Source organism: Chiloscyllium plagiosum, unplaced genomic scaffold (assembly GCF_037043375.1).
Source record: "Chiloscyllium plagiosum isolate Xiang-an unplaced genomic scaffold, Cpla_swu_hap1 HiC_scaffold_28, whole genome shotgun sequence".
NCBI classification, from domain to species: Eukaryota; Metazoa; Chordata; class Chondrichthyes; order Orectolobiformes; family Hemiscylliidae; genus Chiloscyllium; species Chiloscyllium plagiosum.
This window is the reverse complement of record NW_028270166.1, coordinates 48,322,404-48,342,691: the sequence shown is the minus strand read 5'-3', so window position 1 is coordinate 48,342,691 and position 20,288 is coordinate 48,322,404. Positions and strand designations below refer to the sequence as shown.

At 49.4% G+C, this 20,288-nt stretch overlaps 1 protein-coding gene across 1 annotated transcript in view; it reads left to right on the top strand.

The window, feature by feature from the left end:
- The first annotated feature begins 10,569 nt into the window (after positions 1-10,569).
- The window catches only part of LOC122565150 (uncharacterized), a 103,038-nt gene continuing 93,319 nt past the window's right edge, over positions 10,570-20,288 (top strand). Inside the window, exon 1 of the mRNA XM_087975940.1 lies at positions 10,570-10,830. Within this exon, the coding sequence (XP_087832066.1) occupies positions 10,717-10,830 (114 nt within the window). The 5' untranslated portion in view covers positions 10,570-10,716. The remainder of the gene's footprint in view (positions 10,831-20,288) is intronic.

The window sequence follows — 20,288 nt, the reverse complement described above, 5'->3', positions numbered from 1 at the left end:
GGTACACATGACAATAAATAAATTAAACGGTTATTTGATCAAATAACCATCAGCAGTTAAGGGACTTCTAACAACTTTTAAAATTGGCTGAGGGCTAGGATGAAACTATTCAAACAGGGCCCTACACACAAGGTGGTTGGCTTCAGGCATATTTCAAGCGAGAATTAGATGGAGTAATCAGACCACACAATGGTATTTGTTTGTTCCAGTTGATGTGGCTGACTCAGCATTAACCTCATGTGACTAAGCGGTTAACAGCACTTACAGTATACCAGCCCTGACTCCCTGGGCATCTGGACTGGCTCCCCTCCCCCCTTGGAAATGTCAATCTGAAAACTGCTCGAGACCTGATAAGACCAGCAGTTTGACCATCAAAACCCCTTTATTTATGAAAGGGTTATTCATAAACCCAGGATGTGGCATTAATTTATTCATTTGTGGGATGTGGGCGTCGCTGGCTGGTCCCAGCATTTATTGCCCCTCCCTAGTTGCCCCTTCAGAAGGTGGGGTGAGCTGCCTTCTTGAACCGCTGCAGTCCCTGTGTTGTAGGTAGACCCTTAATGCCTTTAGGGAGGGAGTTCCAGGAACTTGGCCCAGCAACTGTGAGAACAGCGATATATTTCCAAGTCAGGATGTCTAAAATCTTCATCTCTTTTGGAGATTTGTTTCATGTGTTTAGATTAAATTCCCTACAGTGTGGAAACAGATCCTTCGGCCCAACAAGTCCACACCGACCCGCCGAAGAGTAATCCACCCATACCCGTTCCCCTACATTTACCCCTGATTAATGCACCTAACACTATGGGCAATTTAGCATGGCCAATTCACCTGACCTGCACATCCTTGGATAGTGGGAGGAAACCGGAGCATCCGGAGGAAACCCACGCAGGCACGGGGAGAATGTGCAAACTCCACATGGACAGTCGCCCGAGGTGGGAATTGAACCCGGGTCCCTGGCGCTGTGAGGCAGCAGTGCTGACCACAGCCTACATTGTGGAAATTATTTATTTGTCAGGTAAAGCAATGTCATATTGTGAATTTGCAGTCAACATTCTAAAATATGGACAGAAAGAGGTTGTTAAAATGGCTGCCACAACTCCTGTGACTTTTAATACTTGCACTAAAAACTGTTTCAAATGTTGGATAAATACTCATTCACCAGAGAACCAACCTACTAGACATTCAACAAAAGCCTTTATTGTACAATCCCCTGACTGCTCAAATTCTTTCATAAAACCAGAGAGCTGCCATATAAGAGACAAGAGATTAGACTTGAAACTCTAAAACTTAAAAACTCAAGTCAAAACTTTTAAAAAACTGTGGAAATATCAGAAATTGCTGGAAAAGCTCGGCAGTTCTGGCAGCAACTGTGGAGAGAAATCAGAGTTAATGCTGCAGTTTGAGTGACCCTTCCTCAGAACTGGTGGACAAGACAGAGACTGGAAAGAAAATCCTGTCAAAGAGGGTGGAGGAGAACATCTTCAAGGTGAGCATATCCCGAAGAGAAGTGGCAGTGAATTAAATATTAAATAAAAAGCAAAAACAAAACTGCAGAATCAGAAACAAAACCAGAAATTGCTGGAAAAGCTCGGCAGGTCTGGCAGCATCAGTGGAGAGAAATCAGAGTTAACGTTTTGGTTCGAGTGATCCTTTCTCAGAACTCTGATTTCTCTCCACAGGTGCTGCCAGACCCGCCGAGCTTTTCCGGCAATTTCTGTCTGTGTTGGAGTTTTTTTGGGGGGTAAGTGGTTTGAAAATATGGAGTGAAAGTTGGTAAGGAGAGGAGGTACGAGATCAGCCGTGGTCACACTAGAACACTGTGAAGAGATAGAAAGGAGGGTTGGTAAAGGGAAAGCAGTCGATATAATGTATATGCACTTTCAGATGGCATTTGATAAGATTCCATACATTGGGCACCTTAAATAAGAGAAGAGCCCATGGTGTTGGAGCTGGAGTGTCAACATAGATCAAACTAACAGAAGACAGAGTTAGAATAAGGGGATCATTTTGTGCCACAAGGATCAATGCTAGGGCAGGAGCTATTTACAATATATATTAATGGGTTGGATCAGGAACATCAATGTACTGTAGCCAAGAAATGGGTGGGAAGGCAAATACTGAGGATGACATTAAGAGTCAGCAGAGGGATCTAGAGAGGTTAACAGGTGGGTAAAAGCTTAACGGTTGGAACATGGGGAACTGAGAGGTTAGCTACTTTGGCGGGAAGAATGGTGGAGCTGAATTTGGGAAAAGACGGCAGGAGGCAACAGAACAGAGGGATTAGGGAGGCCTTCTGTATACATCAGAAAACTAAATCACAGCTGGAATGTTGGTCTTTATTTCGAAAGTAGTAAAAATAGAGAGGTCTTGCCAAATCTACACAAGGCACCAATCAGACTACAGCTGCAAGACTGTAAATATTTTTGGTTCCCTTATTAAAGGAAAGATGTATTAGCATTGGAGGCAGCCCAGAGAAGGGTCAGTAGGTCAACTCCATGTGTGGACGCACTGTTTTATGAGGAGAGGTTGTGGAGGTAGGACTTGTACCCACTGGAGTTTAGAAGAGTAAGGAGCGACCTTATTGAAACCTAAAAGGGTCGTTGCCAGGGTAGATGTGGAAAGGTTCTTTACCCGCCCTGGGAGAGTCCAGGTTCAAAGGGCATTATCTCAGAATAAGGGATCACCCATTTATGAGAAGAACTGGGGAGGAATTTCTTCTCTCAGTGTGTAGAATTCTTTACCACACAGGGCTGTCAAGGCTGGGTCATTAAGTCTATTGAGACAGATTTTTAATCAGTAACATTATGGAGAAAAAGCAGCAAAGTGGAGTTCAGGATTATCAGATCAGCTACAATCCCACTGAATGGCAGAACAGACTCAATGGACTTCTTCTGCTCCTCTGGCTAATGGTCTTATTAAAAGATTAAAATTATGCATAAAACGATCATTTCTCTACTTGTTTGACAATTTCACGAATGATCATAGATTCTGTCTTCAGACTTTAGCTTTAAACCATTTTTCTTAAGGCTAGATTCCATCATGTCATCATTTTGACCAAAGTGAGGGTCGACACTCCCAACAAAGTGAGATTTTAAAGGTGAACATTTCTAGCTTGAGAGGAGTGTCAGGCCAGCACTTATTACCCAGCCCAGGTTGTCCTGTGAAAGTGATAGACCCTTCTCATGTCAAAGCAGCCCAATCTGTATGATGAGTGTTCCAACAGCATCAGCAAGACATTGCATTCATCGGGCACCAGGGTGCAATAAATCACCCCAAAGGACTTCACAGAGCATTATGAAGCAACATGGGCCAAATAAGGGCTAATGATTGAAAGGTTGGTTAACCAGGTATGTTATAAGGACATCAGGTGCATTATCAAGCAGATACTTGTTTAGGAAGGGAATTCAGAGTCATAGAGATGTACAGCACAGAAACAGACCCTTCAGTCCAATTCGTCCATGCTGACCAGATATCCCAATCCAATCTAGTCCTAGCTGGCACATATCCCTCCAAACTCTTCCTATTCATATACCCATCCAGATGCCTTTTAAATGTTGCAATTGTACCAGCCTCCACCACTTCCTCTGGCAGCTCATTCCATTTACGCACCACTCTGTGTGAAAAAGTTGCCCCTTAGGTCCCTTTTAAATCTTTCCCCTCTCACCTTAAACCTATGCCCCTCTAGTTCTGGACTCTTTATAAGGTCACTCACAACATCCTTCATATAGCAGGGCGACCAGAATTGCATGCAATATTCTAACAGCGGCCTAACCAATGTCCTGTACAGCCGCAACATGACCTCCCAACTCCTGTACTCAATACTCTGACCAATAAGGGAAAGCATACCAAACGCCTTCTTCACTATCCTATCTACCTGCGACTCCACTTTCAAGGAGCTATGAACCTGCACTCCAAGGTCTCTTTGTTCAGCAACACTCCCTAGGACCTTACCATTAAGTGTATAAGTCCTGCTAAGATTTGCTTTCCCAAAATACAGCACCTCACATTTATCTAAATTAAACTCCATCTGCCACTTCTCAGCCCATTGGCCCATCTGGTCCAGATCCTGTTGTAATCTGAGGTAACCTTCTTCGCTGTCCACTACACCTCCAATTTTGGTGTCATCTGCAAACTTACCAGCCATTGCCTCCTAGGTTCACAGCTTAGAACCCTTGAAACTGAATACACAGCCACTACTGGTGGAACATCCAGGGATCACAAATGAAAAATCAGGATGCTCGAGAGGCCAGAATTGGAGTGCTACTAGAGACTAAAGAGATAGAGAAGATGTGAGCATGGGAGGATTTTAAATCAAGTGTAAAGAAGCCTTTAACGGTAGATGGATTGACAAGAGTGAATGTGGAAGCTGTTGGACATGGTGTTAGAGGCTGCTTTGTCCTGGATAGTGTCGAGCTTCTTGCCCAGTTCATCTGGGCAAGTGGAGAGTATCCCATCATACTCCTGACTTGTGTGTTGTAGGTGGTTGACAGACAATGCAGAATACCAAGCCTCTGACCTGCTCTTGTAGTCAGTGTGTTTATATAACTGTTCTCATTCAGATTGTGGTCAATGGTAACCCCCAGGATGTGGATAGTGGGACAATTCAGTGATGGGGACACCGTTGAATGTCAAGAACTGGTGGTTAGATGGTCTCTTATTCGAGGTGGTCAAAGCCTGGCATTTGTGTGGCATGAATATTTCATGCCACTTCTCAAGGAAAACCTGGATGTGGTCCAGGTCTTGCAGCAGTTGAACATGGACTGCTTCAGTATCTGAGGAGTTGTGAATGCTACTGAAGATTGATGATCGCACAGTGAACATCCTCACTTCTCACCTTATAATGGAGAAAAGGTCATTAATGAAGCAACTAAAGATGGTTGGGCCTAGGACACTCCCCTGAGGAACTCCTGCAGAGATGCCCTGGAGCTGAGATGACTGACCTCCAACAACTACAACCATATTCCTATGTGCCAGGTATGACTCTAACCAGTGGAGGGTTTGCCCCCTGTTTCTTTTGATTCCAGTTTTGCCAGGACTCCTTGATGCCACACCCAGTCAAATGCAGCCTTGATGTCAAGGGGCAATCACTCTCCCCTCCCCTCCCCTCTGGAATCCAGCTCTCTTGTCCATGTTTGACCCATGGGGTCAGGAGCTGAGTGACCCTGGGGGAACCCAACCTGGGCGTCACTGATCGGGTTATTGCTGAGCAGGCGCTGCTTCTGTCGATGACACCTTCCGTCATTTTACTGACGATGAAGAGTAGACTAGTGGGATGGTAATTGGCCGGGTTGGATCTGTCCTACTTTATGTGTACAGGACATACCTGGGCAATTTACCACATTTGTGGACAGATGTCAGTGTTGCAGCTGTACTGGAAGGGGTTGGCTGGGGCGGTACGTTTCCAATACCAATTGCCGGAATGCTGTAAGGACCCACAGTCTTTGTAGAGTCCAGTGCCTTCACACGTTGCCTGATATCACATGGAACCGAATCAAAGATTGGTATCTGTGATGTTGGAGACCCCTGGAGGAAGCCATTATGGATCATTCACTCAGCACTTCAGCTGCTTCATCAATGACCTTCCCTCCATCAAAAGGTGGGCATGTTCCCTGAAGACCATCAGAATGTTCAATACTACTTGCAACCCCTTAAAGTAGAATGTGTTCAAATTCAGCAGGACCTGGGCAATGTCCAGTTTTGGCCTGACAAGTGGCAAGTAACATTTGTGACATGCACATGCTCGTCAATGACCATCCCTATCTCAAAGAGAATCTAATCATCTTTGATATTTAATGTCACCACCATTGCCGAATCCCTCACTATCAATGTCCTGGAGGTTTCCATTGACCAGAAACTGAACTGGATCAGCCGTATAAACACTATGGGCTACAAGAGCAGGTCAGAAGTTAGGAATCCTGCAGAAAAAAAAATTCACTTCCCGATTTCCCACACAAGTCAGGAGTGTGATGGAATACCATCCACTTGCCTAAGTTGCAGCCCCTACAACAGTCAGAAAGCACAATACCATCCTCCACCCGACTGGTACCACATACTCACACATCCACTCCCTCCTCCACTGACGCTCAGTAGCAGCAGTGTGTACTATCTACAAGATGCACAGCAGATATTCACCAAAGGCCTTTGGGCAGCCCCATGAATATGACCACGTAGAAAGGTAAGGGGAGCAGATACCCGTAGACACCCTGAAGATCGTATCACATTACTAATAATCAAGGGTACGGAGACGGGATGGTAATTGGCTGGGTTGGATTCGTCCTGATTTTTCTGTACAGGACATACCTGGGATCTTCCATATTGTTGGGTAGATGCCAGTGTTGTAGCTGTAGGGGAATGGCCTGTCGAGGGTCACAGCAAGTTCTGGTGTATTAATCCTGAAAGTGAGAACCCACAATGCTGAGGCCTCATGATGAGGAAGAGATGGATTATCCACTTGGCCCTTCTGGCTGAAAATATCTTAGCTTGAACACTGATGTGCAGGGCACTCCCATCATTGAGAATGAGTCTATTTTACAGAGCCTCCCTCACCTACCAGTTATAGTGTCACGGATAGGGTCATAGAATCCTACAGCACAGGGACAGGCCCTTCAGCCCAAACTGGTCCATGCCGTCCAAAATGTCCGTCCACGCTAACCCCATGTCCCTGCACTTGGCCCATATCCTTCTAATCCTTTCCTATCCATGTATTTGTCCAAATGCCTTTGAAATGTTGTTAATGTACCCGACTCAACCATTTCCACTGGCAGCTCATTCCATATGCGTACCACCCTCTGGGTAAAAGTCCAGCCCCTCAGGTTCCCTTTTATCCTTTCCCCTCTAACCTTAAACTGATACCCTCTAGTCCTCGATTCCCAAACCCTGGGAAAAAGACTGAGTGCAGTCACCCTATCCGAGCCTCTCATGATCTTATACACTTCTCTTTGATCCCTCCTCAGTCTCCTGCGTTGGAAAGAAAAAAGTTAAAAATCACACAACACCAGGTTATAGCTCAACAGGTTTATTTAGCAAAAGATTACAGTGTCATGAAACTGAAATGATATAGTGAACAAACCTGGATTGTTAAATTTTTCATCTTTTAGAATGGGGTTGCAAGTTTCGGTTCATTAATATGTAAATCCCAGAACTTCTTCTAAGTCAACTTCTCAAGATAACTTCAGGTTTTATGACTAAAGGTGACATCTCAGCTCAGAAAATAGGTGTCACAACAGAAGCTGAGGATCCTCTGTACAATGGCTTTCACACCCTCCGGCTATGTCAAGGGCATCTTGAAACCTATTTTACAGGGGATCCCCAGCTTCTGTCGCGACACTACGGATTTCTTACAGAAACTCAGCACCCATGGACCAGTCGAACCAGGAACATTCCTAGTAACAATGGACATTTCCATACTCTACACCAGCATCCCCCACGAGGATGGCATCGCGGCAACAGACTCAGTACTCAACACCAACAACTGCCTGTCTCCAAACACCATCCTACAACTCATCCGCTTTATCCTCGATCACAACGTCTTCACCTTGGACAACCAATTCTTCATCCAGACACACGGAACAGCCATGGGGACCAAATTTGCACCCCAATATGCCAACAGTTTCATGCACAAGTTCGAACAAGATTTCTTCTCTCTGCAGGATCTCCAACTGACATTGTACATCAGGTACATTGATGACATTTTCTTCCTCTGGACCCATGGCGAGGAGTCACTGATAAAACTACACAGTGACATCAACAAGTTTCATCCCACCATCAAACTCACCAAGGACTACTCTCGACTATCTGTCTCATTCTTGGACACGTGCGTCTCCATCAAGGACGGACACCTCAGCACCACACTCTACCGCGAACCCACAGACAACCTCACAATGCTACACTTCTCCAGCTTCCACCCAAAACATATTAAAACAGCCATCCCCTATGGACAAGCCCTATGCATACACCGGATCTGCTCAGATGAGGAGGAACGTGACAGACACCTGGAAGTACTCAAGGATGCCCTCACAAGAATGGGGTATGATGCTCAACTCATCGACCGCCAGTTCCAACGTACCACAGCAAGGAACCGTAATGACCTCCTCAGGAGGCAGACACGGGCTGCAACCGACAGGGTACCCTTCGTTGTTCAGTACTTCCCTGGGGCTGAAAGATTACGCCATGTTCTTCGTGACCTGCAACACATTATCGATGAGGATGAACACCTCACCAAGACCTTCCCCACACCTCCACTGCCTGCCTTTAAACAAGCACCAAGCCCTAAACAGACCATTGTTCACAGCAAACTGCCCAGCCTTCAGGACAACATTGACCACAGCCCTGTCATGGCAACCACTGCAAGACGTGTCAAAGTATTGACATGGATACTGCCATTATACTGGGGACACCACCCACCACGCACACGGCAGGTATTCATACGACTCAGGCAATGTTGTCTTTCTCATACACTGCAGGCAAGGATGCCCCAAGGCATGATACGTTGGTGAGACCGAGCAGACACTACGGCAATGGGAGAATGGGTACCGCACAACGCTGAGGTGTTCCCTCCCAGTCGGGGAGCACCTGTGCGGTCAGGGTCATTCAGCCTTAGACCTTCGGGTGACCGTCCTCCAAGGCAAACTTCGGGATACGCAACAACACAAAGTAGCTGAGCAGAGGCTGATAGCCAAGTTCGGTACCCATCAGGCAGGTAACCCCACTGCACTATACACAGACACACAGACACACACAAACATAGGCATAAGGTTTAAAAATCTGTCTGTTACAGAAAGACTGTGCTGTTCCAAAGTCCTTCTTGGAGGTGTTGGATTTTTCACCCGAACACACAATTGTTTAGTGGGTGACTCAGCAGGAGCAGATTCCTGCCAGATGCCAGTGAATTGGTGTTTTCCTAATTGGCTTTGCCACTGGACATTGTCATCAGAGAAGCTCAAAGGAAGAGGGAGAGAGAGTGAGAGGGGGGCTTCCAGCACTTATGGTTGTCGATTTTTTTTTTCTTTCTTTCTGCCCTGCTGCTTGAAAGCAGCTACTTTTGAAATTCTGTTTCTATATTTCCCAGAATGACTCCATTATCTTTGCACATTGGCCAACTGAAAGGCAAGTCTTTTATCTCCAACGTGAGAAATGATCATACTGCTGTAAACGGAAGGAAAAGACGTAGATTTCAATTCGAACACCTCTCGGAAATATTATGTCTCATTGGGTGGCTTTGATAACCCCACATTGAGTTCATGAACAGTGCCTCAGCTGTGACCCACTAGAGTCAGTTTATGTCCATATTTTTCCCTGTTTTAATATCATTTTAGTCCATGAAAATCTCAACAATAACACCAGATGATAGAATAGAGGTCCTACAGGGTGGAAAGAGACCATTTGGCCCATCAAGTTCACAGTGACCCACCAAATAGCAGACCAGCCAAACTCCCCCCCATCCCCCTAACCCCACATTTCCCATGGCTAGCCCATGTAGCCCGCACATCCCTGGATATTATAGGCAATTCAGCATGGCCAATCCACCCTGACCTGCACAACTTTGGACTGTGGGAGGAAACCGGAGCACCCGGAGGAAACCTACACAGACACGTGGAGAATGTGCAAACTCCACACAGACAGTCGCCCGAGGCTGGAATCGAACCTGGGTCCCTGGTGCTATGAGGCAGCAGTGCTAACCACTGAGCCACTGTGCCTTATTAAGTGTGCCGAATTGGAATTGACAAAGATGCAATTTGAATCCTTGTTGATAGATCATTAGTTCTTATCTCTGGATAACCATTGCAGGATCATAAGCACTCTGTCACCAAGAGTGAAGGAGGGAGAGGGGTTGAAATCAGATTATTTTCATTACAGTAGAAAAAAGCTGATCTTTGCTTCCAGAGTGGACCTGGATTAGTATGTTTTGACAAATGAGACAAGGACGTGACATTGCATCAAGTTGTCCAGCCAATTATGGCAGTGAGTGTATAAAACAATACTCCAGTTCTTTATAAGGACTTAATCAAAACTAACTGGCTTGCTCAGATATTTTAAAGAGCCTTTAAAGTGTCTGCTAGGACTGATGTGGAACTGGAGTCACAGAAATCCAGTGCGGACAAAGACAGCAGCTTTTCACCCTCATGGTTTTCACCAGCGTTTTTATTTCCAGAGGCTTTTCAAACCCATAATCATCTTCATTTGGATGCAAACTTATCCTGAAAGGGTTAATGAAACATGAGTGAGAGAGGAAAGCATTTAAAACCCAGCCAACCTAATCCCCCTGGCAAAACATTGTCACTGCTGCTTAAGTCACTTCAACAGACTTGCGAGGCGTTGATGAATTTGTCAAAAAGGGAGGTCATGTTGATGTCAACACCTTCTAGCCTTCTCAGAACCTGTCTTTGGGTTTTAAATACAGCAACTCGATCTTCTTCCGAATTATCACAGTCCCATATATGGGCAATGAGCAAGTGCAGCTGATTACACCAGCTCATTCCAAAGACAGCCTGCAAATCCAAGGAGCACAAGCCATCGGGGAGAAAGGGGAGCCTTTCTAAAAATGTCATGCCTTTCCTTTGAGGAATTTAAAGCAGGGTGAGCTGAACCTGGCTAAGCTCAGCGGCTCTCACTGCCTCACTCTGCTGCAGCAGCTCTCCCTCCAGCACAAGCTCCCTCAGAGAGACCCTCTGTGTTTCCGGACCTCGCACAGTCGGTCCTCAGACCCCTCCAACAGCCATGGAAGCCATCAAGAAGAAGATGCAGATGCTGAAGCTGGATAAGGAGAATGCCATCGACCGAGCAGAGCAGGCCGAGGCAGACAAGAAAGCTGCAGAAGAGAAGTACAAGCAGGTTAGTGCCCATAAAGGATTGGGGCAGCCGGATGGTGGGGAAGATGGTGAGGGTCCAGCTTTCCCAACTGGGAAAAACTAACAGGGGGGGGCAGGGGGTTTGCAGAGTAACATGAATCAAGTGTGAGGCTAGATAAATGCACTTCAAATATTGCATTCACTTTTGGGCAGAGGAAACTGGTGGAAACTGTCCAGGCTGGGGACATAAGATCCGGGCTTAACTTCACAAGGACAACGTTACATGGAGTGTAAAACCTGGGGTTTGTAGAGAGGTAAATGAGGCAGCTAAAGTATTCAGATGAAGACTAAGGGAGAACAAAGGGGACAGGAGGATAGAGATAGATCGTACAATGGGTCATTTGGGAATCACTTCGGATTTGTCACGAAGGGAATGATACAGGGATTTAAAAGATATAAAGAGAGAAAAAATAAAAACAACAAGAGAGACTGAGGGAAACAATCCAAGGAGCATGTCTATCCTAATCCTTATCTGGGTAAAGCCATGTTTTGAACAGCGAATACTTTCACCTGTTCTGAAAACAAAGTCAAATACCTGCTCAATGATTAAACAAAAGGTTAGAAATATGACGGACTGATGTTGGACTGGGGTGGGCAAAGTCAGAAGCCACACGACACCAGGTTCCAATCGAACAGGTTTATTTAAAATCACAGGCTTTCAGAGCGCTGCCCCTTCATCAGGTGAGGTTAAGTTCAGCTCTGAAAGCTGGTGATTTTAAATAAACCTGTTCAACTATAACCTGGTGTCGTGTGGCTTCAGACTTAGTATTTTTATGAACGGAGGGAGTGTAAAGAAAACATAAAGGGAAACAGAAAATTAAAGAGAGTGAGCGGGAAAGGTTAGACAACAACAAGAGAGCAAGCGAAAGAGAGAGAGAGAGAGAAAATAAGAGACTGTGAGAGAGAATGAAAGTCATGAAGAGATAAAGGCTGAGTCCTTGCCCGTGTTGTAAATTCAGGCAGATTCCACAATATCTGAATGGTTAGAAATGATTGCAGGAGCCCCAGAGGAATTGGGAGAGGCAGCTGCCTGAAGAGAGTGTGGCAATGATCATCGTTAACGACAGGCAAACTGGGGAGGAACGGAGGGAGGACAGCTCCAAGCAACACCCTCTCTTCCTCTTATGGTAATCCAATAGGACAGAAGAGGAATCTTTACCCAAAATGCTTCAGTTATTCCAGTCAGTGCCAAATGATTCATCACTTCACTTGTTTATTGTTAACCTCATTAACTGCCAGTATTAGCTCAGAGTGAGTGTGAATTCACGACTGGAGAGTGTGAGCACACTGAGCGAGAGCGTGAACAGACTGAGTGTGAGCACACTGAGCGAGAGTGGGAACAGACTGAGTGTGAGCACACTGAGCGAGAGTGGGAACAGACTGAGTGTGAGCACACTGAGCAAGAGCGTGAACACATTGTGTGTGAGCACACTGAGTGAGAGCGAGAACAGACCAAGTTGAGCACACTGACCAAGTGCGTGAACAGACTGAGTGTGAGCACACTGACTGAAAGTGTGAAAGACCGAGTGTGAGTACACTGACCAAGAGTTAGAACAGACTGAGTTGAGCACACTGACCAAGAGTTAGAACAGACTGAGTTGAGCACACTGAGCGAGAGTGCGAACAGACTGAGTGTGAGCACACTGAGCGAGAGTGCGAACAGACTGAGTGTGAGCACACTGAGCGAGAGCGTGAACACACTGAGTGTGAGCACACTGAATGAGAGCGTGAACACACTGAGTGTGAACACACTGAGCGAGTGGGAACAGACTGAGCGTGAGCACACTGAGCGAGAGCATGAACAGACTGAGTGTAAGCACGCTGACCGAGTCTGTGAACACACTGAGTGTGAGCACGCTGACTGAGAGCGTGAATTGACTGGGTGTGAGCAAACTGACCGACAGTGGGAACAGATCGAGTGTGAGCACACTGACCGAGAGTGGGAACAGATCGAGTGTGAGCACACTGAGCGAGAGTGGGAACAGATCGAGTGTGAGCACACTGAGCGAGAGCGTGAAAGACTGAGCGTGAGCACACTGAGCGAGAGCATGAACAGACTGAGTGTAAGCACGCTGACCGAGAGCGGGAACAGACTGAGTGTGAGCACACTGACCGAGAGTGGGAACAGACTGAGTGTGAACACACTGACCGAGAGCGGGAACAGACTGAGTGTGAACACACTGACCGAGAGCGGGAACAGACTGAGTGTGAACACACTGACCGAGAGCGGGAACAGACTGAGTGTGAGCACACTGACCAAGAGTGGGAACAGATCGAGTGTGAGCACACTGAGCGAGCGTGAGAAAGACTGAGTGTGAGCACACTGACCGAGAGTGGGAACAGACTGAGTGTGAGCACACTGACCGAGAGTGGGAACAGACTGAGTGTGAGCACACTGACCGAGAGCGGGAACAGACTGAGTGTGAGCACACTGAGCGAGAGCGGGAACAGACTGAGTGTGAGCAAACTGACCGACAGTGGGAACAGATCGAGTGTGAGCACACTGAGCGAGAGTGGGAACAGATCGAGTGTGAGCACACTGAGCGAGAGCGTGAAAGACTGAGCGTGAGCACACTGAGCGAGAGCATGAACAGACTGAGTGTAAGCACGCTGACCGAGAGCGGGAACAGACTGAGTGTGAGCACACTGACCGAGAGTGGGAACAGACTGAGTGTGAACACACTGACCGAGAGCGGGAACAGACTGAGTGTGAACACACTGACCGAGAGCGGGAACAGACTGAGTGTGAACACACTGACCGAGAGCGGGAACAGACTGAGTGTGAACACACTGACCGAGAGCGGGAACAGACTGAGTGTGAGCACACTGACCAAGAGTGGGAACAGATCGAGTGTGAGCACACTGAGCGAGCGTGAGAAAGACTGAGTGTGAGCACACTGACCGAGAGTGGGAACAGACTGAGTGTGAGCACACTGACCGAGAGTGGGAACAGACTGAGTGTGAGCACACTGACCGAGAGCGGGAACAGACTGAGTGTGAGCACACTGACCGAGAGTGGGAACAGACTGAGTGTGAGCACACTGACCGAGAGTGGGAACAGACTGAGTGTGAGCACACTGACCGAGAGTGGGAACAGACTGAGTGTGAGCACACTGACCGAGAGCGGGAACAGACCGAGTGTGAGCACACTGAGCGAGCGTGAGAAAGACTGAGTGTGAGCACACTGACCAAGAGCGTGAGCACACTGAGCGAGAGCGGGAACAGACTGAGTGTGAGCACACTGACCGAGAGTGGGAACAGACTGAGTGTGAGCACACTAAGCGAGAGCGTGAACAGACTGAATGTGAACACACTGACCGAGAGCGGGAACAGACCGAGTGTGAGCACACTGAGCGAGCGTGAGAAAGACTGAGTGTGAGCACACTGACCAAGAGCGTGAGCACACTGAGCCAGAGTGGGAACAGACTGAGTGTGAGCACACTGAGCGAGAGCGTGAATTTACTGGGTGTGAGCACACTGAGCGAGAGTGGGAACACACTGAGTGCGAGCACGCTGACCGAGTGTGTGAGCACACTGACTGTTAGCACACTGACTGAGAGCGTGAATTGACAGTGTGAGCAAGCTGACCGACAGTGGGAACAGACCGAGTGTGAGCACACTGACCGAGAGTTTGAAAGACTGAGTGTGAGCACACTGAGCGAGAGTAGGAACAGACCGAGTGTGAGCACACTGAGCGAGAGCGTGAAAGACTGAGTGTGAGCACACTGACCAAGAGCGTGAACACACTGAGCGAGAGTGGGAACAGACCGAGTGTGAGCACACAGAGCAAGAGCATGAACAGACTGAGAGTGAGCACACTGACTGAGAATGGAACAGACCGAGTGTGAGCACACTGACCGAGAGTGGGAACAGACCGAGTGTGAGCACACTGAGCGAGAGTGGGAACAGACCGAGTGTGAGCACACTGAGCGAGAGTGGGAACAGACCGAGTGTGAGCACACTGAGCGAGAGTGGGAACAGACCGAGTGTGAGCACACTGAGCGAGAGTGGGAACAGACCGAGTGTGAGCACACTGAGCGAGAGCGGGAACAGACTGAGTGTGAGCAAACTGACCGACAGTGGGAACACACTGAGCGAGAGCGTGATAGACTGAGTGTGAGCACACTGACCGAGAGTGTGAACACACTGAGTGTGAGCATACTTAGCGAGAGTGGGAACAGACTGAGTATGAGCACACTGACCGAGAGTGGGAACAGACCGAGTGTGAGCACACTGAGCGAGAGTGGGAACAGACCGAGTGTGAGCACACTGAGCGAGAGTGGGAACAGACCGAGTGTGAGCACACTGAGCGAGAGTGGGAACAGACCGAGTGTGAGCACACTGAGCGAGAGTGGGAACAGACCGAGTGTGAGCACACTGAGCGAGAGCGGGAACAGACTGAGTGTGAGCACACTGAGCAAGAGCGGGAACAGACTGAGTGTGAGCAAACTGACCGACAGTGGGAACACACAGAGCGAGAGCGTGATAGACTGTGAGCACACTGAGCGAGAGCGGGAACAGACTGAGTGTGAGCACACTGACCGAGAGCGTGAACACACTGAGTGTGAGCATACTGAGCGAGAGTGGGAACAGACTGAGTGTGAGCACACTGACTGAGTGTGTGAGAGACTGAGTGTGAGCACACTGAGCGAGAGTGGGTACAGACAGAGTGTGAGCACACTGAGCGAGAGTGAGAAAGACTGAGTGTGAACACACTGAGCGAGAGTGGGAACAGACCGCGTGTGAGCACACTGAGCGAGAGTGTGAAAGACTGAGTGTGAACACACTGAGCGAGAGTGGGAACAGACCGCGTGTGAGCACACTGAGCGAGAGTGTGAAAGACTGAGTGTGAGCACACTGAGCGAGAGTGAGAACAGACTGAGTGCGAGTACGCTGACCGAGTGTGTGAACACACTGACTGTGAGCACACTGAGCGAGAGCGTGAATTGACTGAGTGTGAGCAAACTGTCCGACAGTGGGAACAGACCGAGTGTGAGCACACTGACTAAGAGTGGAACAGACCGAGTGTGAGCAAACTGACTGAGCGTGGGAACAGATCGAGTGTGAGCACACTGAGCGAGAGTTGGAACAGGCCGAGTGTGAGCTCAGGGGAGGAGGTTACTGAACGAGTGTGAGGGAGCTGGACTAACATCAGTAGAGATACAGTCAGTAACACAGGGCACTGGGGGAAGGGGAGTTACTGAGTGACAGTGTGAGGGGGCTGGATTGGGGGTTGAAGGGGTTACTGAGTGACAGTGTGAGGGCACTGGATTGGGGGTTGAAGGGGTTAATGAGTGACAGTGTGGGGGAGCTGGATTGGGGGTTGAAGGGTTAATGAGTGACAGTGTGAGGGAGCTGGATTGGGGGTTGAAGGGTTACTGAGTGACAGTGTGAGGGAGCTGGATTGGGGGTTGAAGAGTTAATGACTGACAGTGTGAGGGAGCTGAATTGGGGGTTGAAGGGGATACTGAGTGACAGTGTGAGGGAGCTGGATTGGGGGTTGACGGGGTTACTGAGTGACAGTGTGAGGGAGCTGGATTGGGAACTAAAGGGGTTACTGAGTGACAGTGTGGGGGAGCTGGATTGGGAGTTGAAGGGGTTACTGAGTGTTGAAACTTTATTGCTGGAACAGCACAGCAGGTCAGGCAGCATCCAGGGAACAGGAGATTCGACGTTTCGGGCACAGGCCCTTCTTCAGGAATCAGGAATGACGGGGTTACTGAGTGACAGTGTGAGGGAGCTGGATTGGGGGTTGACGGGGTTACTGAGTGACAGTGTGAGGGAGCTGGATTGGGGGTTGACGGGGTTACTGAGTGACAGTGTGAGGGAGCTGGATTGGGGGTTGACGGGGTTACTGAGTGACAGTGTGAGGGAGCTGGATTGGGGGTTGACGGGGTTACTGAGTGACAGTGTGGGGGAGCTGGATTGGGGGTTGAAGGGTTACTGAGTGACAGTGTGAGGGAGCTGGATTGGGGGTTGACGGGGTTACTGAGTGACAGTGTGAGGGAGCTGGTTTGGGGGTTGACGGGGTTACTGAGTGACAGTGTGAGGGAGCTGGATTGGGGGTTGAAGGGTTACTGAGTGACAGTGTGGGGGAGCTGGATTGGGGGTTGAAGGGTTAATGAGTGACAGTGTGAGGGAGCTGGATTGGGCGTTGAAGGGGTTACTGAGTGACAGTGTGGGGGAGCTGGATTGGGGGTTGAAGGGTTACTGAGTGACAGTGTGAGGGAGCTGGTTTGGGGGTTGACGGGGTTACTGAGTGACAGTGTGAGGGAACTGGATTGGGGGTTGTAGGGGTTACTGAGTGACAGTGTGAGGGAGCAGGATTGGGGGTTGAAGGGTTACTGAGTGACAGTGTGGGGGAGCTGGTTTGGGGGTTGACGGGGTTACTGAGTGACAGTGTGAGGGAGCTGGATTGGGGGTTGACGGGGTTACTGAGTGACAGTGTGAGGGAGCTGGATTGGGGGTTGAGGGGTTACTGAGTGACAGTGTGAGGGAGCTGGATTGGGGGTTGAAGGGTTACTGAGTGACAGTGTGAGGGAGCTGGATTGGGGGTTGAAGGGTTACTGAGTGACAGTGTGAGGGAGCAGGATTGGGGGTTGAAGGGTTACTGAGTGACAGTGTGGGGGAGCTGGATTGGGGGTTGAAGGGTTACTGAGTGACAGTGTGAGGGCGCTGGATTGGGGGTTGAAGGGTTACTGAGTGACAGTGTGAGGGAGCTGGATTGGGGGTTGAAGGGTTACTGAGTGACAGTGTGAGGGAGCTGGTTTGGGGGTTGACGGGGTTACTGAGTGACAGCGTGGGGGAGCTGGATTGGGGGTTGACGGGGTTACTGAGTGACAGTGTGAGGGAGCTGGATTGGGGGTTGAAGGGGTTACTGAGTGACAGTGTGGGGGAGCTGGATTGGGGGTTGAAGGGTTACTGAGTGACAGTGTGAAGGAGCTGGATTGGGGGTTGAAGGGGTTACTGAGTGACGTTGTGAGGGAGCTGGATTGGGGGCTGAAGGGGTTACTGAGTGACAGCGTGGGGGAGCTGGATTGGGGATTGACGGGGTTACTGAGTGACAGTGTGAGGGAGCTGGATTGGGGGTTGAAGGGGTTACTGAGTGACAGTGTGGGGGAGCTGGATTGGGGGTTGAAGGGTTACTGAGTGACAGTGTGAGGGAGCTGGATTGGGGGTTGACGGGGTTACTGAGTGACTGTCTGAGGGAGCTGGATTGGGAGCTGAAGGGGTTACTGAGTGACAGTGTGAGGGAGTTGGATTGGAGGTTGAAGGGGTTACTGAGTGACAGTGTGAGGGAGCTAGATTGGGGGGTTGAAGGGGTTCCTGAGTGACAGTGTGAGGGAGCTGGATTGGGGGGGTTGAAGGGTTAATGAGTGACAGTGTGAGGGAGCTGGATTGGGGGGTGGAGGGGTTACTGAGTGACAGTGTGAGGGAGCTGGATTGGGGGTTGAAGGGTTAATGAGTGAAAGTGTGGGGGAGCTGGATTGGGGGTTGACGGGGTTACTGAGTGACAGTGTGAGGGAGCTGGATTGGGGGTTGAAGGGTTAATGAGTGAAAGTGTGGGGGAGCTGGATTGGGGGTTGACGGAGTTACTGAGTGACAGTGTGAGGGAGCTGGATCGGGGGTTGAAGGGTTACTGAGTGTCAGTGTGAGGGAGCTGGATTGGGGGTTGAGGGGTTAATGAGTGACAGTGTGAGGGAGCTGGATTGGGGGTTGAAGGGTTACTGAGTGACAGTGTGAGGGAGCTGGATCGGGGGTTGAAGGGTTACTGAGTGACAGTGTGAGGGAGCTGGATTGGGGGTTGAAGTGGTTACTGAGTGACAGTGTGAGGGAGCAGGATTGGGGGTTGAAGGGTTACTGAGTGACAGTGTGGGGGAGCTGGTTTGGGGGTTGACGGGGTTACTGAGTGACAGTGTGAGGGAGCTGGATTGGGGGTTGACGGGGTTACTGAGTGACAGTGTGGGGGAGTTGGATTAGGGGTAGAAGGGGTTGCTGAGTGACATTGTGAGGGAGCTGGATTGGGGGTTGAAGGGTTACGGAGTGACAGTGTGGGGGACCTGGATTGGGGGTTGTTGGGGTTACTGAGTGACAGTGTGAGGGAGCTGGATTTGGGGTTGAAGGGTTACTGAGTGACAGTGCGAGGGAGCTGGATTGGGGGTTGAAGTGGTTACTGAGTGACTGTGAGGGAGCTGGATTGGAGGTTGAAGGGTTACTGAGTGACAGTGTGAGGGAGCTGGATTGTGGGTTGAAGTGGTTACTGAGTGACAGTGAGGGAGCTGGATTGGGGGTTGATGGAGTTACTGAGTGACAGTGTGAGGGAGCTGGATTGGGGGTTGAAGGGTTACTGAGTGACAGTGTGAGGGTGCTGGATTGGGGGTTGAAGGGTTACTGAGTGACAGTGTGAGGGAGCTGGATTGGTGTTGAAGGGGTTACTGAGTGACAGTGTGAGGGAGCTGGATTGGGCGTTGAAGGGGTTACTGAGTGACAGTGTGAGGGAGCTGGATTGGGGGTTGAAGGGGTTACTGAGTGACAGTGTGAGGGAGCTGGATTGGGGGCTGAAGGGTTACTGAGTGACAGTGTGAGGGAGCTGGATTGGGGGCTGAAGGGGTTACTGATTTACTGTGATGGAGCTGGATTGGGGGCTGAAGGGGTTACTGAGTGACAGTGTGGGGGAGCTGGATTGGGGGTTGACGGGGTTACTGAGTGACAGTGTGGGGGACCTGGATTGGGGGTTGACGGGGTTACTGAGTGACAGTGTGAGGGAGCTGGATTGGGGGTTGACGGGGTTACTGAGTGACAGTGTGAGGGAGCTGGATTGGGGGTTGAAGGGTTACTGAGTGACAGTGTGAGGGAGCTGGATTGGGGGCTAAAGGGGTTACTGAGTTACTGTGATGGAGCTGGATTGGGGGCTGAAGAGGTTACGGAGTGACAGTGTTGGGCAGCTGGATTGGGGGCAGAAGGGGTTACTGAGTGACAGTGTGAGGGAGCTGGATTGTGGGTTGAAGGGGTTACTGAGTGACAGTGTGAGGGAGCTGGATTGGGGGCTGAAGGGGTTACTGAGTGACAGTGTGAGTGAGCTGGATTGGAGGTTGAAGGGTTACTGAGTGACAGTGTGAGGGAGCTGGTTTGGGGGTTGAAGGGTTACTGAGTGACAGTGTGAGGGAGCTGGATTGGGGGTTGAAGGGTTACTGAGTGACAATGTGAGGGAGCTGGATTGGGGGTTGAAGGGTTACTGAGTGACAGTGTGAGGGAGCTAGATTGGAGGTTGAAGGGTTACTGAGTGACAGTGTGAGGGAGCTGGATTGGGGGTTGAAGGGTTACTGAGTGACAGTGTGAGGGAGCTGGATTGGGGGTTGAAGGGTTACTGAGTGACAGTGTGAGGGAGCTGGATTGGGGGTTGAAGGGTTACTGAGTGACAATGTGAGGGAGCTGGATTGG